General features: G+C 39.3%; 2 protein-coding genes across 6 annotated transcripts in view; one reads left to right on the top strand and one right to left on the bottom strand.

The window, feature by feature from the left end:
* The window catches only part of LOC145444097 (sodium/potassium-transporting ATPase subunit beta-1-interacting protein 3-like), a 372,797-nt gene that overhangs the window by 196,822 nt on the left and 148,552 nt on the right, over positions 1 to 27,423 (top strand). The window lies entirely within an intron of this gene.
* Positions 1 to 27,423, bottom strand: part of LOC145444077 (uncharacterized) — a 192,172-nt gene that overhangs the window by 155,035 nt on the left and 9,714 nt on the right. For 3 of the 5 annotated variants that reach the window (XM_080321990.1, XM_080321991.1, XM_080321992.1), the window contains exons 2-10: positions 23,804 to 24,031; positions 11,555 to 11,761; positions 10,379 to 10,615; positions 9,013 to 9,210; positions 7,360 to 7,566; positions 6,736 to 6,933; positions 5,516 to 5,722; positions 1,660 to 1,854; positions 226 to 432 (exon numbers count right to left, since the gene is read on the bottom strand). In XM_080321990.1, the coding sequence (XP_080178116.1) occupies positions 226 to 432; positions 1,660 to 1,854; positions 5,516 to 5,722; positions 6,736 to 6,933; positions 7,360 to 7,566; positions 9,013 to 9,210; positions 10,379 to 10,615; positions 11,555 to 11,761; positions 23,804 to 24,031 (1,884 nt within the window). The remainder of the gene's footprint in view (positions 1 to 225; positions 433 to 1,659; positions 1,855 to 5,515; positions 5,723 to 6,735; positions 6,934 to 7,359; positions 7,567 to 9,012; positions 9,211 to 10,378; positions 10,616 to 11,554; positions 11,762 to 23,803; positions 24,032 to 27,423) is intronic. The other 2 variants (XM_080321988.1, XM_080321989.1) reach the window with 1 other exon arrangement.

Genomic DNA, 27,423 nt, shown 5'->3' with positions numbered 1-27,423 from the left:
ACATTTGGTTTTGACCAATGACTCCATTTGATTCGGGAAAAGTTTAAATTCAGTTCCAGGAGCTTCTTCTACTACTCTACAATTAGACAATATAATTCGATTTTAACATAGCTGCCGTTACTGTCACAATCAATGTCACAGTACTGAAACTGCATGGTTGGGCGAACTAAGAACACAATTGCTATTGGTAAAAATGTGATGCCCCAAATACAGAAAATCCCTCACCTTCGCAAGTTGGAGCGTCATCAAAGTTCCAACTGCCAGCCGTTCCTCTTTCTGATATGACACATTTAGCAGGTCCCGTCTTTAAAGAATTGGGTCTGTAACCATGCTTGCATGTCAGAGAGCAATTTCCACCAACAATTTTTTGAGAGCATTCTTCCTCGCGATAGTTCTTCCGTGCAGGAATACGCATTTGAGCACATTTCACCCCTGTCAAGATATTTATATGGGATGAAAACTGATGATTCTCTGTCGCCAGAAGAAACGCCTCTACACCCTTGGAATATTTCATTAATGTTGTGTGCTGTGTTCTCGGTTATTTATAACCGAATAAGTGCTCGTTAACGTTTGTTTTGTATCGTTACTACCGTATCTTGCCCGTCTACTAGTTGTTTGTTTTTGTTATTATGACGTCATTGACACAAAATAGTTCTTACATTTCGAATTTGATCCACCCTATCACTGACGTTCGCTACTGATGCTGGTCAGTCGAAAAGCTTTTAGCGAATAAATTAACAATATGATGTTATTGTTTCGCGTTAAACTGATAACCGTATAACTAGCCTATCGCACAGTGGCTTTCAAACTGTCTGTCGTTTGTCTATTTTCTGGCAGTAGCGAAGATGGTGACCGATTACCTATCTACCAACTTACTAAATGGGCCGTTCAAGTCTGGGCGATGGTGTCAACCATGTTTTGTAATTGCATCACCACATTGGCCTTGATTTGGTCTGGCAAATGTAATTCCCTTATTTGCCCAGTATTCAGGTACCGTATCAGACGTAGTAATCAAGTGATCACTTTCAGAAGTCAGTCGTGAAACATTTTTAATCGAAAATTGTGTCACAATCCTACAAATGTTGAAAACCACTGCAACTGTCTATAACGACATCACAAGAAGAAATGCCTAAAATTGCAATATTTTATTAGCATACTATAAAATAGTACCTGAGATATTAAGCAATAGAGGAAGAATGAAAATGTATCAAATAAGGTATGGAAGAATGTGGCTGTGGGGTGGAAAATTGTAAGTATGGTATGGAACGTGTGAGTCGGATAATCTGTCGTAATTTATGCTATCTGCCACCATGATTCCAAAAATGTGTATTGTGAATGGTGATGTAGTTTGCCAGAAGGAACAAACGAGATAACCCTAAAAAAATGTTCATTGTTCCAAATGATTGTGAGACAACAAGGCATTTACTCCGAGTTCCTATTGTCCGTTAGCAAAGCGAATGAACAAAGTTTACCACTTGCAAGGATTTCAAATTGGTTGATGCCACTCTCATATCATTATTGCAACGAAGTTTGCTGCTTTCTTCCTAAAAGCTAAACTGCTACTGGCTAAGAGAATCATATTAGAAAGTACATTATACCTATATAGAAATCAAACAGAAAATTAAATATCCACCATAAAATCGGAATAACTACACTTACTAATGCATTCCGGTACCGACCATGACGCAGTTTTTGTAGATTCCTCCAGAGTACATACAATTACTCGGATGACGGGCTTGTCCCTAAATTTATACCCCTTGGAGCATTGTAGTTGACACCGTTCATTAATTGATCCTTCTGGACAGTAGGCAGGTTGATACTTCCTGGTCAATTCCTTGCGAGGACACTTGATTTCTTAACATAAAAATTCAAATCTGATGGTATTGCAAAGGGGCACTACGCTCCAAAAATGATGTGGTCTCAAATTGAAGGGCATAACGAAAACAAAATTTGGCTGTAGCCATTTTCTTCAGAACGCCACCTGTTAACAAGATTTATGGCGAAATATCTTAACCGTAGCAATTGCTCGACGTGATTACACAATCACTTAGAGAGCGAACTTTATATAGTTGTCAGCCGACCATCACATCACATCACCATCACACTGATTGGTGATGGTCATGCTTTATTCATAAGAATAGGACATGATCTATTTCTTTCCCAAAAAATAAAATACACTAGGCTCGATTTAGACATAAATCTCCTGACTGAATTTCTTCCGTTGAACGCCGCATCTAAACCACCTTGGCGTGTAAGTCATATTTCCTTCATAACATCTACTGACAACTGTATAAAGTTAGTTCCTTGCTTGACTGCCTAATCGCGTCGAGCAAGTGCAACGGTGAAGACATCGTACAATGTAACGGGTTAAGAAATGACGCACAGCCGCGACAGCTGGAGCATGAAGGTCTTGTGGAAATTTCAATAAATTGCAGCTCCATTACGGTGGCGTTTTGAAAAAATGGCTGCGGCCAATTTTTTTTTTGTGTTGCCCTTCAATTAGAGACCACATCATTTTTAGAGCGCAGTGCCCCTTTAATGAATGATTACGAAGATCACAACTTGCGTATAATTATAAAATCTTTGAAAAATGAAAATAACAAGATTTAGTCGAAAATCAAATTAATAAACGTTCGTCATCACACTCGCTTGTAGTATAGATAACTAACCTGCGAATAGATACGCAACACCCAACATCACGCTTGCTTGCCCGGAGGAAATTACTGCTCAGTAATCTGAACGCAACGTAAATTGCTAATCCCATAGCTGACGACCTGTGCGCTTAAATTCATTAAAGTTGATCTTATTTGAAAGCTACTGTCGCACTGCTTCCAAAAATATACATTAAAATCCGATCAGGGAAATGGAAGTCCCTTGAAATACACCTCGGAGTCTGAAAATCGGCATAGTTCTAAACAATCGCAGCGACGCAGGACAATGGCCGTAACAATGGCCCTTGCGTGGTTGTGATTGTTCAGAACAATGCCGATTTTCACACTTTAAGGTGTATTTCAAGGAGGTTCCATTGCCCTGATCGGATTTTAATGTAATGTAATGTAATGAATTTAAGCGCACAGGTCGTCAGCTATGGGATTAGCAATTTATGTTGCGTTCAGATTGCTGAGCAGTAAGTTCCTCCGGGCAAGCAAGCGTGACGACGGGTGTTGCGTATCTATCCGTAGGTTAGGTATCTATACTTGTAGAAACGCCTTGAAAATTGAATTGTCACCCTCAAATCAAAGCACAACCTAACTCAGAGAGAGCAAAGTTTCACACATCAACAGAAAGGCATTTCCAATGTCCCTATGCTATGTTTCTAGTGGTAGTCTGAGATATATGAAATAATGATGATGTGGACAACGGCATGCGTTGTGAAGCCACCAAAGGGTGCCCGCACGTTTCAATTTAAAAGATTAACTTGATTTTTTTTTCAAAATTTTACGAGAAATCTCGACCACTTTAATTCTCTGCCTTCACTAAACTTGCAAAAGTATACAGGCTTTTGACGGACAACCGTATCAACCAGGGTATCTTAAAGTATGGGTCACTAAACATGGGTCATGAACAATACTCCCTCTAAGCCACACGCGAGCGCGGCCAAGCACAGCTGACAAAGCGATTGCAAAATTTCATGCAACAGGAAAATTTCTTTGCGCTTCGTGCGATATCCTGTTCTGGGTTTGTACCTACACAAGGTCACTGTGTTGTCTAGGCTTACTACAGCTAATAAGCGAGCCATACAGAAAAGTCTTAGCTACAATGGCGTGATAATGAAAATGTGCCGACCTTTCTATTACACAAATCGCTTTGATGCCATGCATCATAATATTTGTCTGAGACTAATTTCTCTTTTGAGTTAGCATGACTCAAGATAAGCCGCTTGGTTATTTGGAAAATCAGACATTGTATGTCTTTTAATGTTTCAAAACGAGATTATGGGACAATACATTTGGGTCATTTCCCAGAGCCAACGATCCTTTTCTACATTATATTAAAAACAATATAATGTCGAAAAAGGATCTTGAATGGAAGATTGAGATCCAATGAACTGAAGTTCACCAAAAACTCGGTCATTCTGTTCTTGAACCGCCCAGGTTTCATCATATACGATTATTACCACCTACACTATTTGATCTGTAGCTGTTCTACGCTCTCCGTATGTCATTAACAAAAGTACAAATTCGATAAATTTATGAACTTGAGCAAAATTCATAGCGAAAAAGTCTGACGTGATAGAGAGATTCCGAGCACAGAATCGTTTTCAGCAACATAGAGATTTAAAGTTTTAATAGTTTTTTCATTCATTTATTCAATCATTCGTTTATTGCCGGCAATATATTTATTGATACAAGCACCACATGACTGTGATGAAATGAAGAGATGAGAATAAGTCGAAAGGACTTGGAGTAGTCTTTCAATCAAACATCCACTCACCCAGAATAGAGCAGTTATTACCAAATTGTCTGTTGCCATATATTTGCGGTGTGCTGCGAGTGCTTATGGAATTATAAAATAGGCTAAAAGACGGAAAGATTTGAAAGCTCTTCAACTACTCCAATAACTGATCAACAAGATTTGTTGATCTACTTCAAAGAAATTAAAATATGAATGATTTCAAAAGTGCTCAAGTAGTTTGTGTCAATAACTAGAGTTACTAGTCAACGCTTCGTAGACTTTTAGTGGTAAATAAGAGTTGGCTACTTAAAAATCGCAAAGTACTACATCCTTGCGACTAACGCAAAATGACTAGTACAACAGTTGGCGCAATTTTCGCAAATATATATTATGCTACCAAGATACAGAGGCCATTTTAATCGGTTGTTATGACAATTTTACTCAAAAAAATATTGCAAACTTATCCAAAAACTGGGTAGTCAGCAAGTCAAAAAATATAACCACTTGAGTAAGTGGTGAAAAAAAGCAAAACCGACTAGAGTACTAAACGACTACTACATATCACTATCTTTTGGCTCCTCTTTATGTCATTATGCATTTTATGGAGTAGGCCTACCACGGTAAGTTAAAAAATCCCATTTTTTCGCAACATTGATGCTTTCCAATTTATTGTGTTTTTCTGACTGTGTAATGAAAAATACCTGGTTTCAAAAGTATATGTGTAAGTTAATTTAGACCGACAACCAATCAAATAATAATGAATAGAACAAGTCAGTTAGGTTTCCTTTGAAACCAGATTTCTTATGATACGTTATATTCTAATTTTAGTGAAGACGAAATTGCACCAGACGTATTTGAAATTAATTTTTACACATTGGTGGTTTTGAAAAATATTGGGTGGCAATACTTGTTTTGATCAATGACCCCATTTGATTAGGGAAAAGGTTTCAATTCAGTCGCAAGAGCATCTTCCTCTCTGTAATTAAACACTATAAGTCGGTTTCAACACAGCTCCCATTACTGCTGCAATCAATGTCTAAGTATTTGAACTGTATGGTTGGGTAAGAACACATTTGTGTGGTAAATATATGCCTTGACCTAAATAAAGAAAATTTCTCACCCTCGCAAGTTGGAGCATCATCAAAGTTCCAGCTGGCAGTCGTACCACTATTTGATAAGACACATCTAGCGTGCCCCGTCGTTGGAGAATTGGTTCTGTATCCATCCTTGCATGTCAGAGGGCAGTTGGTACCAACAGATCTTTCAGAGCATTTTTCATCGCGATAGTTCCTCAATGTAGGAGTACGCAGTTGAGCGCATTTCACCTCTGTCAAGATATTTATATACGATGAAAACTGATAACCGTATATCTAGCCTATTGCCAGTGATTTTCAAACTGTCAGTTATTTGCCTATTTGCTGGGGGTAGCGAAGATCCTGGCCGATTAGCTACTATCCAATTTACTAAATAGACTGTGGCAAGTCTGAGTGGCCGTGCTGACCTTTTTTGGAATAGCATTATCAATTAGGGCTTGATTGAGTTGGTATGGGCAGAGGCAATGAGCTTATTTTTCTAGTATTCAGCTATTCAAATAGGTTGTAACAAGGTCCCGATGTAGTAATCACATTATCATTTTCAGAGGTGGGTTGTGAATCATTTTAAATCTGAAATTGGGTCGCAACAGTAAAAATGGTGAAAACCACTGCTATTGCCTGAAGACATCACAAAAGAGGATCGTCATGTCTAAAATTGCAATATATAATTAGCATACTACTAAATAGTATCACGGATATTGAGCAATTGAGAAAGTATGAAAATCAAATGTGGTATGGAAGAATATGGCTATGGTGTTGAAAATTGTAAATATGGTATGGAACGAGCAAGGTGGATGATCAGTCGTACCGTAATTTACGCACTCTGCCACCGTGATTCAAAATATGTGTATCGTGATATATTTAGCGAACAGGAACAAACAAGATAAGAACCCTCAAAAATAAAAATTGGCATTGTTCCAAATGATTGTGAAACAACAAGGCATTGAATTTGAGTTTATATTGCTGGTTAGCAATGCGACTGAACAAGGTTTCTCACTTGCTAGAGCCGATTTCAAATTGGTAAATGCCATTCTCATATCATTTTTGCAACAAAGTCTGCAGATTTTCTTTGTTTTTCTATCCGATCATGACCACCATGGTATATTGGAAAAACGGTACGAGTAGCCTATCTCAAAGGCTTACTGGCAACTTGCAAAGACAATCATGTCAGAAATACATTATACCTATATAGAAATAAAACAGAAAACAAAAATATCCACCACAAAATCGGAATAACTACACATACCAATGCACTCCGGTACCGACCATGACGCCGTTTTTGTGGATTCCTCCAGAGTACACGAAATTACTGGATTTACGGGCTGACTGGCTCTAAATCTATACCCCTTGGAGCATTGTAGTTGACACTGGTCATTAATTGATCCTTCCGGACAGAAGGTAGGTTGATAGTTGCTGGTCAATTCCTTGCGAATACACTTGATTTCTTAAAATAAAAAAGACAAATCTGATGGTATTTAAATGTATGATTAATGATTATGATGATCACAACTTGCGTATCATTCCAAAATCTCTGGAAAATGAAAATAACAAGATTTAGTAGGAAATCAAATTAAGAAACATTTGTCATCACATTGGCTTGTGGAAAAGCCTTGAAAATTGGATCGTCACCCTGAAATCAAAGAAATACCCAACTGGGAGTGATCAAGGATTCACACATCCACATAAAGGCATTTTCAATGTCAGTATGCTACGTTTCTAATGGCAGTCGGATAAATAAACACTATAGGTCGGTTTCAACATAGCTGCCGTTACTGTTGCAATCAATGTCAAAGTATTCGAACTGTATGGTTGGGTAAGAACACATTTGCGTGGTAAATATGCCTTGACCTAAATAAAGAAAATTTCTCACCCTCGCAAGTTGGAGCATCATCAAAGTTCCAGCTGGCAGTCGTACCACTACTTGATAAGACACATCTAGCGTGCCCCGTCGTTGGAGAATTGGTTCTGTATCCATCCTTGCATGTCAGATGGCAGTTGGTACCAACAGATCTTTCAGAACATTTATCATCGCGATAGTTTCTCCATGCAGCAGTACGCAGTTGAGCGCATTTCACCTCTGTCAAGATATTTATATACGATGAAAACTGATAACTAGGGCAAGTTTTTGTTGCAGTCAAATCCGTGGAAAGTTGCATTTATTTTTGACAAAAGTTGCAGTAAAAAGTTGCATTGATTTTTTCACAGAAGTTACACTAAAAGATCACATTTTGCTTGGTTGACTAAAAAAAGGTCAACTTCCCAGTTCCACCCCCGAAATACAGTTTGCCATCCGCATTCTCTTTGGATTGACTAAAAAAAAGGTCAACTTTCCGGCTCAGCTCTCGAAAAACCCGTAAGAGCATGAGTTCAGTGCTGATTTATGGTCTTTCCGTCGAATTTGGCCGTGTTTTTCACCAAAATCAAAATTACTTTCATGAAAAATCGAAAAAGTTGCAAAAAGTTGCATGAAAAAAATGGACAAAAGTTGCAAAAATTGCATTATAAGATTCCTTCAAACAGCTTGAAACAGCATTACACATATCTTACGAGTATTTAGGAAGCTGCGGGAAGCTGTAAAAAAAAGTTGCAAAAACTTGCCCTACTGATAACCGCATATCTAGCCTATTGCCCAGTGGTTTTCACACTGTCAGTTATGTGCCTATTTGCTGGGGGTAGCAAAGATCCTGGCCGATTAGCTAGTTACCAATTTACTAAATAGACTGCGGCAAGTCTGAGTGACGGTGCTGACCTTTTTTGAAATTGCATTACCAAATAGGCCTTAATCGAGTTGGTCTGGGCAGAGGCGATGAGCTTATTTGTCTAGTATTCAGCTATTCAAATAGGTTGTAAGAAAGTCCCGATGTAGTAATCAGGTTATCATTTTCAGTGGTGGGTTGTGAATCATTTTAAATCTGAAATAGTGTCACAACCGTAAAACTGGTGAAAACCACTGCTATTGCCAAAAGGCATCGCAAAAGGGAATCGTCATGTCTAAAATTACAATATATTATCAGAATACTATAAAATAGTATCACAGATATTGAGCAATTGAGAAAGTATGAAAATCAAATGTGGTATGGAAGAACGTGGCTATGGTGTTGAAAATTGTAAATATGGTATGGAACGAGGGAGGCAGGTAATCAGTCGTACCGTAATTTACGCACTCTGCCTTCGTGATTCAAAAAATGTGTATCGTGATATATTTACTGAACAGGAACAAAAAAGATAAGAACCCTCAAAAATAAAAATTGGCATTGTTCCAAATGATTGTGAAACAACAAGGCATTGAATCTGAGTTTATATTGCTGGTTAGCAATGCGAATGAACAAAGTTCACCACTTGCGAGGATTTCAAATTGGTTGATGCCACTCTCATATCATTATTGCAACGAAGTCTGCTGATTTCTTCTCAAAGGCTAAACCGCTACTGACCAAGATAATCATATCAGAAAGTACATTATACCTATATGGAAATGAAACAGAAAATTAAATATCCACAATAAAGTCGGAAAAACTACACTTACTAATGCATTCTGGTACCGACCATGACGCAGTTTTTGTGGATTCCTCCAGAGTACACGAAATTACTGGATTTACGGGCTGACCGCCTCTAAATCTATACCCCTTGGAGCATTGCAGTCGACACTGTTCATTAATTGATCCTTCCGAACAGAAGGAAGGTTTATACTTGCTGGTCAATTCCTTGCGAGGACACTTGATTTCTTGAAATAAAAAAGACAAATCTGATGGTAACTTAATGTATGACTATGATGATCACAACTTGCGCATAATTCCAAAATCTCTGGAAAATGAAAATAACAAGATTTAGTAAGAAATCAAATTAAGAAACATTTATCATCACATTGGGTTGTGGAAAAGCCTTGAAAATTGGATCGTCACCCTGAAATCAAAGAAAGACCCCACTGGGATAGATCAAAGATTCTAACATCCACAGAAAGGCATTTTCAATGTCAGTATGATGTGTTTCTAATGGCAGTCAGACAAAGATGAAAAAGAGATGGTGTCGACAACGGCATGCGCTATAAAGTCACTGAAGCGTGGAACAAATAAGCGATTGCTGTGATGCAGTTATGCCCTTTGTTACACACACTTTGAGAACCATTGCTGTATATTGTACGCCTATTAGCTGTTTTCAAGAAGAAGTAGCTGATACTTCTAACCTCGTCTGGCTGCAGAATTTGGGTAATAACTCAGAGTGGACTATTCAATAGTTTCGGTGAGTCACTGAAGAGTTTCAATTGCTAATTTTACTTGAGCATGTCCGAGAGCATACTAGCACTTCATTAACAAAGAGTTTGTGACTAGTAACAAAATTCCACACCACATAGTCATTATTCGGTTACTGGAGGAGTTAGGAATTGAACTGACGGTACCGGTATAGGTTAGACTAGACAAGGAAAGGGATTGATTCTGTGTTATTAGGTAAGGGTTACATAAGTTAAGGTCCAGGTTAGGGATAGTTGAGGCTTGGTTATAATCTTGGCTGGTTGCAGAATTTGGTTAATAACTCAGAGTTGACCGTTGGGAAATTGAATTACATAGACCGAGGGTGAAGAAAGACTAACCTAACCTTAGCCAACCTAACCCCAAGCTTTTTCTTTACAATCCACGCATTACACCGACGTGGATTTGAAGCTAGTGAAGGACAGGCTCACAATAGAAGCAAAATGATAGTTATCAAAACCGTGTCGACATGATAAGATGTCAACTTGAAGACAAATTTATGTAGTGTCGTATTTCTCAAATATCGCAAGTTTATGTCGAAATTGTAGGAATGTACAGTAAGACAGACAATTCGGTGTAATGAACATTTGGACTAAATGCAACCGACTTCCTTGAAATTAGCATGAATTTCAATAGCCATAGTACCTTCACATGCAGGAATCGGCAACCTTTGGTTTGATTGTCCAAAAAGGTCACTTTTCCACACAGCCGAGAGGTTGTCTGATGATAGCAAACAGTTTGCCGTGACATCGTTTTGCATCGACCAAGGGGATGTGAATTTGAACCCATGCTTACAGGACACAGGGCACAGTCCATTCAATGAAACATTGCACGATGCATCCACAACGTAGGGTCCGGCAGGAATCGCCTTGCAAGTCATTGCTGCAGTTATTAAAATATTATTAACTGATAAACAAGAGCAGTTAATAGATAAAGCAGCGACACAATATTTTGAGACCCCAAAAACAGGACACATTTTCCAGTTTCAAAAGCTATAATAACGGAGGAGAAAAGGGTCATTCGGAATTTTTTTTGAGAAATAGTATTGGGTTGACTAAAAAAGGCCATTTTTCCGATCTCGTTCCCGAAATACCCGTCGGGCGTATATTCATTTCATTTTTAGCTAACCCTGCCATTCAGTATGTCGGAGTTCAATTTTTGCGAGTATTAAAACTTTCTCCAGAAAAAGGACATTCGGGCGTCCTTAGAAGACACTTTACATTTGTTGAAGAGAGCGGACAAATCATTCCAAAAGAGGACATATGGTTACCCTAAAATATCCTATTTTTACTATACACCCGTTGTTGACTTTTTCCCTACCATGACTCTGCTCTGAATATAACTTTTTGTGCGAAGTGTTATCTAAAAGCACAGTAGTGTGATTGTGACTGCACATAAAATTATGAAGCTGTTTTATATTAATCGCAATTGAGACATCAAACCAATACCTATTCAATTATAAATGGTTACATCCAACTTCACATTCTATATTTGGCTTTGTAGCCATGTCTGCAAATATTTGGAGTTTTTTAAGGACCTTCAACAGAAAACGAGAACAAGTGCTACCAATTAAAATCAGCAATGACATATTTTAGCTAATGTAACCTTTATGCCACTCAAAATAAAAAAGTATACACTGGTTGCAAATACCCTATTTTCGAAGTTCACATCAAAGCACTAGTTCAGTATGACACAACACCGCAAAACAGTTTATTTGGCGCATACTGGAAATATATTCGATGACAAGAGATATTACAATTGCATCGAGACTTCACACCCACTTGGTGCTCGGAATGATTGGTGAATCAGTAAGTTTCTTACGTTGGCAAGCAGGGGCAATTGCAACGTTCCATTCTGCAGTGTAATTGCTATTTGAAGCACACGAAGCAACCCACGTATTTGATGTAGCATCAATCTGGTAGCCTCTAGTGCAATTGAGTCGGCATCTTTTTCCAATAGTCCTTTCAGGACACCGTCTACGCATGTAGTTTTTGGACCGATGCACAAATTTTAGGACACATTTTTTGGCTGTTAAAAGATTGCCATGTAATGAAACATTTACACTCAGTCATGAAAGCTATATAACTTATATCTGTACAAGACAGAACTGTTTGATTCTAAGAAGCAGCAGGAGAATAGGTATTTAACCAACAATCTAATCTATCACGAATGTTGTCATCCAAAAATCTGAATTTTTTCTCGCATTTCTTACGACTCATGGAGTCAAATGATTTTTGCAATATTCTACGCTTTCTATGCAGGGAACTATCAAAAATTAAAGGAAGCAACAATATAAAATTGTCACGTAATGTTAGTTTTCTGCATGCAAGTTTTTTTCAATCAACGTACAATGTAGCGTAATTTTCCATGTATAGTACGTCCCCATGTATAATATGCACCCTGAAAATCGCATGTAAATTCTGGGAAAAAGCCTGTAGACATGTATAGTACGCTCCCTGCATTCGCAGTACAAAGTACAATTACATACATACATTTACATGCGTAAATGCCGATTATAAAAGCTTCTCGTGTTACCAGTGATGGTGATGTTTTAGTATTCGATGTCATTCATTGTTTTGCGATGTCAATATTGAACAATCATGACATAACGATCGCTAATCATTATACACTTAACGGCATTGTTACTAAACGATTGTAGATAGCATCCTAAGCCTGACAGGCCCGCTACGCGATAGTTGAGGCCAGCAACGATATCTCACGCACGAGGCCTATTACAAATGCGATGGCTCAGGCCAACGATTATGTCGTACGCACCAGGCCTTTCAAAGATGCAACTGTTTAGGCCAGCAATTATATCTTGCACACATGGCCCGTTATGGATGCGATTGTTCGTTCAGGCCTGTCGTCGACGCGATAAATTAGCGAGGATTGTCATGCAAATGCAGCAAACAATGACCAACCAACCAACTCGGCAGATCACGTGCTGTTTTGCAGCGGACATGAACATCACTAATTGGCATCGCGCTTCTCGCTAATTGGCAGCGCAAAACACTCCTAATACTGGACAGGATGGCTGAATGCAATGCGCGATTAAAGACAAGTTTTATTTCGAGGGAGATTTTTTGTCAAGACTTGTACCCATGCATGATGCGCAACCCCGATTTTAGGACGATGATTCTGTAAAATTTTGCGCATTATGCATGGAAAATTATGGTACATCTGCAAATAAATCACCATTATATCATTGAAAACCGGCATAGTCCCCGCTGCAATCTGCAGCGTTAATACCATAATAGCGTGCAAAATCATGCTGATAATACTACTCTATCAGTGAGCAAAAATTCGATTCAATCAATTGGATTCAGTTTCATAGGTGTGCCAAAATAATATGAAAACATCATAAACAATATCCAAATTTTGAGAATACCACATGTACCTATCACATGCAGTCTCTCTGTCAATTGTTGTTCCTGTAGGCCAGGGTGGGCAACCTTTTTGGTATGCACGGTCACATTTTGATTACTTATGTAGCCTACGGCCGCATTCCTGTGCATAAGCCGTAATCAACTACCTGGGCGTCAAATACCCATGTTGTACCGTCCATGTCCAGATATAGCTAATTTCTCATATCGGCTTACTATACACACCGAAATCGTGAGAGGCCATGTTTTGAATAATCGCCATGAGCGCAAAAACTTTTTTCAGATTCACAATTAAATTTCGTCGTCATCATTATTAGCATATTCACATAATGCAATCAAATATTTATTTTTTATCAGCCCATGTGATCAGATCCACTGGTGGAGTTGATAGAGGTATTTCGAAATTTAGGGCAGTTGTTATTGGTCACTCTTTTACATGGTATTATTTCCTGACCTTATATCAGCATTGTCGGTAGGCCTAGCGGAAATATATTGGAATCGCCTGAACCACGAGTTCCCGAGCTTTTTGGGTTCCCAACCTTTTTGGGTGTCGGGGCCACCTTTCAAACCTCAGAGTACGAATGGAGCCGCATGAAAACACTCACGTATATGCGACTTATAACGAAAATTCAAAAGCAGCTAGCCTCCCTCTGCTCTGAACATCCAGCTAATTCAAAATCATGCACATATTGCACATGGACTTCTATAGAGTCTATATCAGTTATTATAGCATTGATACAAGCAAATTGGCGAGTACTATAATGCAGTGTTGGGATGACACGAGTCAGACTCGAGTCACCTTTTTCGTATGACTTGACTTGACTCGAGTCACTTTGCTAAAATGACTTGACTTGACTCGGCGTATCAAAAATGTGGATTGACTCGTGACTCGGAGCAAAATTTACGAGTCAATTTCGAGTCATCAAGCAATCGATGTCGATAAAAATTATTGTGTCTTGCATATGTTCGGATTGTACGCGAAACGCTGGTGTAACCCATGAGAACGACCAATCATTCACTGATCGTGCGTTTTTACTGAGCCTCCATTGTTATCTCACAAATTCATTGACCGCAAATGAAGTCATCGCTGTCGTAAACTAGTGTAGTACAGTAATCTAATAGCAAAATGTGTATTTCTGTTCTCTGTTCTTATCTTGACCAAACCTCTTGTTTTATTGAAATTGAATTCCAATATAGTTTATATAGTCCTCAAACCATTGGCGCAGGCTAGAATTGTATCATGTCAGTTTATAAATCGGTACTGGGTAATGTATCGCATCTTATCAATTCGTTTCTCTATTCTCTATACAAGCTGTTAACTATGATCCGAGGCTATGCAATTACTCACGTAGTTTAGCATTTCTACTTATATATGTGAGCGATAAACCGCCTTCTTGGGTTTATATTTAACTCTATATTCGTTCATAGGTCCAGAATCAATGACCACTCAGTCTGTGTTTCAGACAGCCTGCAAAATGCAATGATGTAAGAATGCCTCATACTTAGAAAAGGCAACATGACTTGAATTGTGACTTGACTCGTGACTTGACTTGACTCGACTTGACTCGAGTCACCTCGAAAAATCGAGTGACTTGACTTGACTCGAGTCACCTTCGAAAATCGATTGACTTGACTTGACTCGAGTCAAAATCTGCAATGACTCGAAATGATTCGTGACTCGAAGGTAGTGACTTGATCCCAACACTGCTATAATGTCGTGATGTGATAACTCTTCATACATTCCTGCACTTTATGCACAAGTTTGCGGGGAATTATACGCTGAGCAATGTTGGATTTATTACAATTTATACTGTGATGTTAGTAAAATTGTGTCGAAATTTACTCCTCACAGAGACGTTATATAAAGGTCTATGACCAATGTTCCCTCTAAGCTGCGCACGTGCGCAAATGCGCAGTGCTGAAACGGTCTCTGCGCACAGAAAATCTACGCTGCGCACAAAAAATCAGAAATGATTTCTTTTATAGTTTTTGCGCACTGTTGTCCAATGGACCACGCAGGCGCGCAGATTCGTGAAAATTAAGATGGAACATTGCCAGGGCCAAATAGTGTTATCACTGAAGTCTGAAACCGAGGTACAAGTGCGCCCCGTAAAGGTAACTATTGCGCTCCGTGAAGAAATTAGAGTTCACAATCACCTGCGCCTCACGGAAGATATTATATTAGTATGGCCTCGTACACGTGAGCGATACTGATATCATTTCAATAGCGCATTATTTTCTGGGAATGGCGAAATAACATGGTTTAACAAAGTTTTAAATAACAATGGGCTAGCTCGAAGTTAATCTGCGAGAAACTAACGAATGATAGTCGTCTTCGCGTGGCATGAACATTGCGTAAGATTTACTCAGGACCGTAACTTTCGCACCCCAAATCCTCCAATTGGAGGGGCCGAGCTCGAAGGGGTCCAAAATTATTTCGAGAATTAACATAAATCATGGTGTATTTTTTGAAATTTTTCAGGAATTTTTTTTTGTCGCGCTACGCGGGTATTATTATTGTAAGATATCTGATTATTGGGTACCCTTTCCCAACAAAAATTAGGCATGATCTATAGAAATGGGCAGTTAGGCGTCGGCCATTGCCGCACCCTGACGCGCCAAGACATATGCAGTTAAAGGCTATGTAACATGCGAATCCAAGAAGTGCATCAGAACGATCAGCAGCGAGCAAACCTTGGGCGAAAAAGACTGCCACGGTGCTGACCGAAAACTTCGATATATACAAATATATGTATAATTGTCCATGTCCATGGGCGCCTAAATGGCTGGCGCCGAATGTTCCTGTCCTGGCGATCCGAGTCCCACAACAAGACAAATGCCATATCGAGGGAACATTATTTTCCAGTTAGGAAATACCAATTTGAAATCGTGTGCGTCTTTTACTTTAGTACGTTTTGGCGATTTCAATATCTTTTGACATAGCAGATAGGGGGTCACGAAATAGCGTCATGTAGCGAAGTCATTATATCAACGGGTGCGCCCGAAGATGTTTTATTATTTTTTTAGAGGGCCTATCTATTCCAACACACCTCACTGGATCAGATCTACCGGTAAATCTGATTATGTGAGCAGGTAGAGGGTAAAAATTGATAGCAATATATATGCAATTCCCGGTCATATTGGCCGATGCAATCATAAATTATTGAAAATTTTTCGCGCTTCGCGCGTTCAGGGACGCTACTACTAATTGGGCACCCAATGTGGATGATAAGTACCGGAAGAAGCCTAGAGCCGTAGGGGGGTCTGGGGGGCGAAGCCCCCCAGTAGTTAGTTTTATCACCCTATTGGAGGGTGGTTGCGCACTGTTGTCCGAGGGCCTGCGCAGTGAGTTGGCGTGTTTGCGCAGACTCTTGAAAAATTAGAGGGAACATTGTCTATGACCAGCAGAACTCAAGATACATCGTTATCTGAGGGGTACCGGTATTTGTGTTTGACGCCAGTCTGCAAGAATTCTCTTCCCCAATGTTCAGAAGTGGCCTTGGACGGCTTTAGACTAGAGGTCGACCGATTATCGACATGGCCGATTATCGAGGCCGATATTTAGAGCTTTCCCGATTATCGATATCGGCCTATGAAGGCCGATATCGGGGCCGATATTTTATATTTTAAAAAAAATCAAAAATTTCGGAAATTCAATGCTCCATGCTTTCAATCTCAAGAAATCGACGACGCAAAGGGCGATATATGACAGATTTACCCTTGCAGGACGAGTTTAGCTGGGTGAGCATGCAGAGAAACTATGCTTCCTACATTACAATCTACCTTTTCTGGACTGATCTGCAATTCTGTATCATATTTTGCTATTTCATCGAATGTGCACAATTAAGCAATAATTCTTTTCAATTTCAGTTTTCTCGTTTGTTGTTCAGCTTTCTGTGACATGTACAAGTTCCATCTTGCCTAATCTATAATTATTTTGGTGAAATTGTTCTCCGCTCCGTCCATATTAATATCGGCCTATGATATCGGTATCGGCCTTGTGAGTGAGCCGATATATCGGTATCGGCCTGTAAAAATCAATATCGGTCGACCTCTACTTTAGACATAACTAATGTCCCCTATTTTAGCATTCATATACAGAAATTGCCAATAGCTATTCATAGAAACAAGCAACAACTGTCATCTATTCTATTTTTGTGGCATATTTAGAGGTCAATCAGAGCCGCAAGAAGGCTTTCTTGGAGCCGCATGTGACTCTGAGAGCGGCGGTTGGGAATCACTGGCCTAAACGTATCACAGCAATAACTGTGTGTCCCATCAATCTTCACGGCCAGACATCACGAGTTCATGCTTGCAATCCGTTAATTCTGCCTATAGGCAAGCTTCCACCTCTTTTACCCAACATGGCGAGATCATTTTTGTTTGTTAGTGTGTATTTGTGTAAAGATGCAAGTTGATCTTACTAGGCCAATCAATTTTATTTCCAAACTGATAATAGTCATAGTTTCATAACGACATGTTTCTCCCATTACTATATAATAAATCAACATCCGCACATGCTTCGAACTATCATTATAGACCTGCTTCATACAAAGAATGTCATTTAGATGAATAATTACAATGCTCCCACTAAAACTATTGGTACAGAATACAGATAGACAAACAGGGTGAACTCATTGAATGCAAACAATTCATGGAGGGAGATATTGTAGTTATGATACGATTTTAGTTCATCACACTGGATGAATGCTTCACAAAAGTCAAAAAAAATAATTGATCAATAAAAAATGTATCACTACACGGACAGAGATGGTCATTAAGGTGGGGTGAATAAAAAAATTTCAAATAGTTCATTTGATATTTGGTCCCAAATCTCAAATGAATTACTTCTAATATCATTTCAGGTGCCTGCACCCTCTAGTGGCCGTGCAATTTCACCAAACGAGCCGAAAATGGCTGATTTTGCCATATCTTGATAACGGCTTATTCTAGAAAGCTAGTTTTGGGCCTAAAAGCTGCGGAAGCAACATGTTCCATCTCAGTTCCATTGAACTTTGTCTGGAAAATGTACAGAAAAAAGTTACAAGCAAATTATTGAATTTTAGACCGCCATTAAAATGCCGGTTGGTTTTAACAAGTTTGCAATGCCAATTCGCATGTAACAATTTGTTACATTACTGGTTTAGCAGCAAAATCTTGTTTGGCGGACCTATGAGTTGATTTTATATCAACCTAGCGCCCCATCAGAATGTTGAGTATTAGAGAGAATGATTGAACCTTCATCATATTACATCATCACAAACCTTTATGATATGAACTTGGTGAAAAGCGTATCTTCATGTTCAACTCTACAACAAACGATATGCCTAGATCAGGGGTGGCCAACCTGCGGCCGCACGAAATCTGTGTGGTTGTGGACAGGCAATTCAATTAGTATGTGTTAGCGGCCGCCGACAGGCAATTTGAATTTTCGAATTGACACCCGATTTCTTGAGAGACTGTAATTCATCATGAAATTTTTTTCACGCTGCTGTGACTTCATATTTCGATTTTAATGTAGTAGCGCTGTTTTGCAATCAGAGCCCACAGTACAGATTCGAAAAGTAGAGGATAATGATGTGTCCCGTATAGAAATACGAACTCGGCGTCGGTATCATGTGCTCCTCACTATACCGACAATCCTGATGGGAGCTCAAGAAATAACAGCATGCAACAAAGTGACTGATAACAATTGGCCCACTCGAAGATGCATTATCATTTATAACTTTTTCAAAAACACCCCCTTCGTCAACTCTGCCGGTCAACTCACCGACAAGATAGCGTAATGGTTAAGCGTCCGGCTTCTTGATCGGTAGGTTGTGGGTTCAATTCCCGGCCGGGTCAGACCAAAGACCTGATTAGTAACACTGGTATCCATGGCTTCCTTGCTTGGAGCTCATGCATTACTGGGATAGCATGGAGGGGTGGTGCATGACTTAGAAAGCCGTAAAGGCTATATCTGCACTTCCTTGTCCAGCGGCATATGCACATCATGCACTCATGGTATGCATAGGCGCAGATCGTGTGTATGTGTATCATGAGTCGGTGTATATGCCGCAAAAAACATCAAGGACAAAAATAAACTACGTCCTACGTCCTCCTCAATTTGATCACATGGGCTGAGAAAGGATAAATGTTAGATAGTAATACGTAAAACCGCAACTATTACCGACGAAAATTCATTAGTCAATCTGAAAAATGTTTCGCGCTGTGTGCGACTATGTTTAATCCCACAACATGACCACTACCAGTGACCACCTGCGATAAGCCTATATATAATGAAGGAGATTAGTCCGGAGTGCACACAATACTGCAGCTCTGTAGCTCGGCCAATTTCACGAATTTGTTTACACCAATTGTAATGAAACTGCAGAGCAAAATTAAGGTTTAATATGCAAATCGAGCTCTGGAACATGTGGCCCACCAGTTGAAAACCCCTGTCTACACTCACTAGCAATTAGCCTAACTGTTAATAGATAAAATGTCAGTACTGGTAAGGTTTCCCTTCAAGTCAGATTTCAAATGATATGTATACCTTTGTTTTATCAAGAAGTATTTGAAATTAAGGTTACACATGGCTGAATTTGAAAGATATTGGGTGCTCAACTTGGTTTTGACCAATGACATAATTTGATTGGGGGAAACCTTCCAATTTAGCAACAAGAGCTTCTTCACTTCTATCATTAAATATTATAGGGGTCGAAATTAACTATATAGCTACACTATTTTATGACCGTTACCGTTGCATGTAATGTCAAAGTATTTGAACTTCATGTTTGGGTAAGCACAGAATTGCTATTGTTTAAAATGCGACAACTCAACACATAATGTCTCACCCTTGAAAGTTGGAGCATCATGATCTCCAACAGTGTAATTCCACATCAAATCAACCATACCAGTCTCCACTAGGTCTCAGATTGCAAAGAAAATGTAGGGGTAAATCTGATATACAGCCCTAACTGCAGCAAATTTAATTTTGTCAAAATTGGTCCACTTATCACAAAGTTATCGCATTTAAAAAAAATGACAATTATGTGCTCACCCAACCATGAATTTCAATTACTTTTACATTCCCTGTTAAAGTAACAGTTATAAAACAGCATCCGGTAGTCAACCAGTTGAGAGTGGATTATGGTGCATAATGATAGAATAGAAGAAACTCTTGCTTTCGAAGCGAACATTTTCCCCTAATCAAATGGGGTCAGGGGTTGTAACTCGCCTCAGAAACTCACACTTTTTAAAATTGTTGATTTATAGCAGAACTTCAAATATATCTAGTGTAATTCTGTCCACAGAAAAATTGGAAAGTGACATGTCATAAGAAAGCTTGTTTTATAGAGGAACATGGCTGACATGTTTTACTAACTAATATTTGATGGGTAGTACCTCTAAATGACCTTTACATAAATACTTCCGGATCCATGGGGTAATTCAATTATAGAGTGATCAAAAGAGAGATTGGGTACATCTTAAGTTTCAGATTTTGCTGGAATTCGGCTCAAAACATCATGAGGTATAGCCTATCTGAGTAAATATCAATTCATTTTAAATGAATTTCATCAAGTAGCTTTCAAGTTATCGCATGATAAAAAACAAGATTTTTATGCTCATGATATATAGGGCTGTAATATACATGGAAAATTATTGTAGGCTATAGCCAGCAAACAAATTCCTCAATAAATTGAAGTTATTAACATTTACTTTGAGCCGCACATATTTCCGTAACATGTAGCCTATATATTGAAAATTATATATACTGTTAATTTTCATGTTCATATTCTATTCCCCTGCTGCCACTAGTTTGCTACGTGCAAAAATGCAGTGCATACTGCTCAAGTGCTCATTTGTGTCTTTCTCTGTTTCGACTTTTACTTGACACACATTAATATGTCATGTCATATCTCAAGAAATATCATCTTTCAAATGAAAATGTGAGTCATTTTGCTCTTACAGTCAGATTGCAGCTGACACAGATTACTTCACAGCAGCCCAGTTATATCACCCCTATTTTGTTCATTGTGAAATAGTAACAAATAGCAACTACTCCGGTCGGCGGGGCGGACATGGGAAAATAAACTACTTTATTACAGATGATAGAATTGATACATTATTCGCGTATTTATCCACCTATACAAGGAATAAATCGTATTTAATGTAAGTTTGAGTTTACAGCATGGAGACCAATAACATAATTTAATGAATTTATGAACAATAGCTGTTGAAGTCAATCAGTCACTCATCTGTGGTTGATCAAACTTGTCAACAAGTTTTTTGAACTTTGGCTGCCTGTCGATGTAGAATGATCAGTACATACTTCTACATATGCACAAGCTACCCATTTAGACATAGATGACGGTCAACCAGTGTTGGGATGACTCGAGTCATGACTTGACTCGAGTCAGACTCGAGTCACCTTTTTCGCATGACTTGACTTGACTCGAGTCACTTTGCTAAAATGACTTGACTTGACTTGACTCGGCGTATCAGAAATGTGGATTGACTCGTGACTCGGAGCAAAATTCACGAGTCAATTTCAAGTCATCAATTAATCGGTGTCGATAAAAATCACTGTAACTTGCATATGTTTGGACTGTTCGCGAAACAATGGTGTAACCCGTGAGAGCGACCAATCATTCAATGATCGTGCGTTTTACTGAGCCTCCATTGTTCTCTCACAAATAAATTGATCACAAACGAAGTGATCGAACCTTACAGCTTATTGTTGTAGTAAACTAGTAGTAAAGTAATATAATAGAAAATTATATACCTTAACCAAACCTCTTGTTTTATCGATTTTGAATTCGAATATAGCTTATATACTCCTCAACCATTGGCGCAGGCTCGAATTGTATCATATCAATATGTAAATGGGTAAAGGGTAATGTATTGCATCTTACCAATTCGTTTCTCTATTCTCTATTTCTGTCGGTAACTATAAACTGAGACTACGTATATGTGAGCGATACAGCGCCTTCTTGGGTGTATATTCAACTCGATATTCGTTCATCGGTTCAAAATCAATGACCACTCAATCTGTATTTCAGACAGCTAGCAAAATGTAATGACGTAATCATGCCTCATACTATGAAAAGGCAACTTGACTTGAATTTTGACTTGACTCGTGACTTGACTTGACTTGACTCGACTTGACTCGAGTCACCTCCAAAAATCGAGTGACTTGACTTGACTCGAGTCACCTTCGAAAACCGATTGACTTGACTTGACTCGAGTCAAAATGTGCAATGACTCGAAATGACTCGTGACTCGAAGGTAGTGACTTGATACCAACACTGCGGTCAACTAACTAACGGTTTCATTGAGTAGTTCTAGTTCTAGTTCTGGATTTTGAAAAGTTAGTAGTTCTCGTTCTAGTTGCGAGTTTTACACATTTAGTAGTATTAGTTCTAACTCTAGCTGCGCTTATTGAAAACGCAGTAGTTTGTACAATTCTGAACCCTTAGTAAAGACTGCACTGCACATTAGTTGTATTGGAACGCAGCCCAGTCTTGTTACAATTCATCGTCGAAAATGTTTGATCGCAAATGTATGTAGACCCAAACGTATCAAGTAGTTTCATGACCATTTTAATTATTGATTCTATTGAAACGACATCTTTTTTGACTGATGTGCGCTTGTACCACGCCTAATTATATAGATTACTAAATCAGGTCGTTACATTGCCATCATGGCTTGCCCGTATTAATGAATAGTGAGCCTATTTGGTCAGCGTATCTGAATACTTAAAAAAGTGATACTGGCACAAGTGAAGGTGACAGTAATGGCCCGCTGTAGCCTGAAGGGTTATTTGGCCAACGTGCTGACACAAAGGGTATGACCTTCCACTCCCCTAGTCCCTAGCTCTTGATTAATATTGTAAATGGCTTATTGTGTAGGTAGATCATTTTCGCTTGATCATTTTGGTAGATCGCAGGCTGTAGAAGTGCCAGCACTTCGGCCATGACAGATCCCATGTCAGATCAGACAGAACAATAACCTGGAAAATGAAAATCCCGAGTTTCTAAAAATGGATTAGGCCTACGTTGAATGTAATGGATTTCATCCTTTCGGAAGGTACCGAACCCCACATCATTTATTGAATCGCTGCAATTGGAAAAATAAGATGTACGGTAATAACTTTACAGTTGGCTGCCCACAAAGAAAATGAATAAAATCGGTCTTAATTGAGGCGATCTGTGTCACACTAATTCCAAATAATTTGTATATTGTGATCTATAGTCAACAAACTTGAACCCCAGCAAGCTCAGCGTCAAAGACGAGAATTGGCATTGATGCCAATAATCGCTGCACTGCGAAACAATGAGTTGACATTGTTTGATATAACAATGCTAATGAACGGAGTTCACCAGTCGCCAGAGACGATTCAAAATTAGTAAAAGCCTCTCTCGTAATTTTTGCTATGAAGTCTGCGTCTTTTCTTTGTTTTTATATCTAACAAACTAATATAGGAGTTTTCATTATCACCCAGATATACTGTAACAATCAGTTTTAACGGCTTGAGCTCCACCGAACCCCTGGGGTTTTATCGATCCCAGATCAAAAATCACTGGTCTAATGTCATTGACCAAGCTATGCGCTCTGTATTATCTAAAACATATTTTTCCATATCTCAAACCAGCAAACACACGTAAAGAATACTCTATGTGGTCAATTGAGTTAAATGACCCACCCTCGCACTTCGGAATATTCTTGTTCCAAGATCCATGTGTGCAAGTCAATTCATGCTCATTGGTTTCGTCATTGATCGTGAAATTCTTTTTGCATTTGATGATGCATGAACTTGTGTCACAGGTTGCGGTAGTAGTAAAATTGTTCTTTTGTAGGAGTTTTTTAGTTTGTTGATCAGGTGGCGTTGGGCACACTGGACTATCTGTGTTACCACTGACGTTTGCAGACCCTGAAAAACATGGCGACTCGGATCACTTTTCAAAATCTGTCATATGGTCCATTTTCACAAACTATACACGGCTTCCAACAATCAGGGTCGGGCAACTAAATTATTTTTGACCGAAAACAATTGATGTGGCCATGAGGGTCTATGCATTGCACACAATGAACCAAAACATTGAAATAAATAAGATTAATATTTTTGTGACATTGGTGACCTCGCGAATAGGTTGTTGGGAAAACCCGAACGTCTATGGGATGGGGCTCACAACTCGTGCGTTGAGGGCTACTCAGATCATACACAGCGGTAAATTAGCGGAGGTGGCCACCACAATCCCGCAGCTTGTCTGTCAAATGGATACCCAGATTCATTCATTACGGTACCATTTAGTATAGTACCATAGTGTCTGGTCTACTTTCTTACCCACACCTTCTAGTGTGCTTTCAAACACGACGAATCCAGCAGTATCCCAAATACATCATCGGTGGATCGCAATATCCCAAGAATTAGCGCGAGTCTGACAGTGGGATAGCTGTGACGGTGACAGTGTTCAGTGGCAACACCGCCTAGGCCAGGGGTTCTCAAAGGGTGGGCCACAGAAGCATTTGAGGTCATCATCATCATCATCATTGGTTTATTAGCAATTTTATCAGTTCAATACACCACAAAAAAATGCGATACAATGAAAAGACAGGAAGGTGTCGAAGCGACAAGGAGCAGTCTATGGTGGTTACAAAGCTATTTAGAAAATTTTAGAATTAATGTAAGCTTAGTTATATATGTTATGTTAATCGCTAAAAATATATTCGTATTATCCATCTATACTTAGGCTATGTAAAGCTTTTCTTCGGACTCTGACGAGACGTAGTACGTATGGAGTCAGCATGTTCAGGTCGAAAACGGGCGGGTGAAAAGGCTGTTTTTTTCACTGACGATGACACCCACGGCTAACAGCAACTAACATAAGTTCGAGTATATATAATAACTGGAATATAATGCTCAAGTAACCAAGTATCACGGCAGGGTCATATGTCGTATGCCGTTGAAAGGGGTGTGCAATAAACTCGGAATGAAGTGTAATTGAGGTATAGGTTTACTGTACTTAGGCAAGTCATCGCATTATTGTAAGATAAAAATAACCATAATTGCAAATAATTATCAACTTCTAGTGGGGGTATACTGCACCACCACAACGAATCGTAATGGTTTGAGGATTTAGCGGAGCGCATTATATCGGTTTAGAACAGTCGTTCCCAACCTTTATCGACCCATCGCCCCCTTTTCAAGGTCAACACCGATCATCGCCCCGCAAATTTTGTGTACCGAAAATTGGGCATACAAACTGTAATTAAAAAAAAGGCAAATTTTCGGCTCAATGTCTAATTTGACACACTTTTGTAACTAAATTTCCATGAGTTGACTATAAAAAAAGTCAGCCGTTTTAACGCGTCATCGCCCCCTATCGCCCCCTTCGCTATTTTCGCACCCCGTCACCCTATTTGTCTATTTTCACCCCCTTCGTCATTTTCGCCCCCTAACAGGCTTATTACTGCAAGATAAGAGGTGGGCCACAGCACATTTTCAAACTGGGAAATGGGCCACGGCCAAGAAAGGGCTGAGAACCCCTGGCCTAGACCCTAGACCAGTGGTCGGGAACCGATGGCTCGCGAGCCATATATGGCTCTTTTGGGTATAAGATATGGCTCTTTGCCAAATATTCATTTTTGCACTGAATTGATCAATCGTGCGGCGACTTGGTAAATTTTCATCACGGCCAGAATTTATTCTGCTGGCAGTAGAAACGGTAAAGACAATGCCGTCTTCAGGTTTCGGGACTCGGACCTCCTCTTTTCAAAATTATCAAATTTAATATGCTGCCACGCCGGTGGCCAACATTACTCACAAATTCTATGTACCCGACTGGAAATCTTGAATTGTGCGATACGTTGAATAATCAAAGAGCATAGAAGACATGGCGACGCCTATTTCAAGACTCGGTTTTCATATACGCATTGTCTTCCTGTTCTACGGCGCGAAATGCACCGTTGTGGATGTGACAATTACAAACTCAAATTACAAACAAGTCATATCTATCCGCGTTCTTGATTGGTAAGTATATAGCTCTGTGTAGTAGGCTACCGGCGATGAAATGTAGGCGTGTAGCGCCACGTTATGATACCGCCGAATTCTTTGAGGATTGAGAAGTCGATATGGATTTAGATTTTCGGAATCAGCGGGACAGTCACATTCGATTGATATCAGGCATAATAAATTCTAAGCTACTTACGATGAATTGCGTTATCAATGGTGAGACTTGGCCCGCCTGTGCCTTACCTCTCGTTTCGACAATTATTTTCGAACAATAAATACCAGTTCTTACAGAGAAATTATGGCGCACACGAGGAATCCCATGTAGTGAGCTCGAATTAGTGCTATCGGGCCGTCACGAATTTTCAATTATGACGTAACAATCGATTTACATGTAGGGCTCTTTGGGAGTTGAGTGAGATGGTATAAATCGTTGTCAGTAAATTCAGCCCTCGGTAAATCCGGCCGCTGAGATCGGCCATCACCTCGGTAAATTCGGCCCTCCGAGAATATTGTAATAAAATGTATTACCAACCGTTAACATGAATAAATTACATAATTATACTATTACCAAGTGGTTTGGAGGTCAGGGTATGCGTAGCTCGCGCAATCGCGGTAGATAGCGCGGATATTCACGGGGCCGAATTTACCGATGGCCGAATTTACCGATGGCCGAATTTACCCGGTAAATTAGGCCCCCGGAGAATTTTGTATAAAAATGTATTACCAACTATTAATGTGAATTAATTACATAATTATATTATTATCGAGTGATTTGGAGGTCAAGGTATGCGTATATCACACAGTCACGGGAGATAACGCGGATATTTACGGAGCCGAATTACCCGAGGGCCGAATTTACCCGGTAAATTCTAACCCTGACCTCCAAACCACTTGGTAATACCCGGTAAATTCGGCCCTCGGAGAATTTTGTGTAAAAATGTATTACCAACTATTAATGTGAATTAAGCAGAGGTGGCCAAAGTAGTCAAGAAAGCTACTCAAGTAGAAGTAGAAGTAGCGACGAAAAAATCTACTCAAGTACGAGTAGAAGTACTTCTTCCATGAGCAACCTAAAACTACTTGAAGTAGAAGTAGAATTGACTGACTTTAAAAGTACTCAAGTAAGTAAGTAGTTGTGAAAACGATCCTACTTCGTTCACATGGATTGTAAAAAGGTGCAAATTGAGCTATACGAAAGGTGCCTAGCTTGATTCATATTGATGCATATCAACAGGTCTCCAATTTTCGATAGCATGTAAGCATTCGTCCACATCATGGGATCAAAATGATAGTATTGATATGGAAATGCG

Source organism: Botryllus schlosseri, chromosome 8 (genome assembly GCF_051294905.1).
Source record: "Botryllus schlosseri isolate E-star chromosome 8, Bs_hap1, whole genome shotgun sequence".
Classification (NCBI taxonomy): domain Eukaryota; kingdom Metazoa; phylum Chordata; class Ascidiacea; order Stolidobranchia; family Styelidae; genus Botryllus; species Botryllus schlosseri.
The sequence above is the reverse complement of the archived record's forward strand: the minus strand, read 5'-3'. Positions and strand labels throughout refer to the sequence as shown.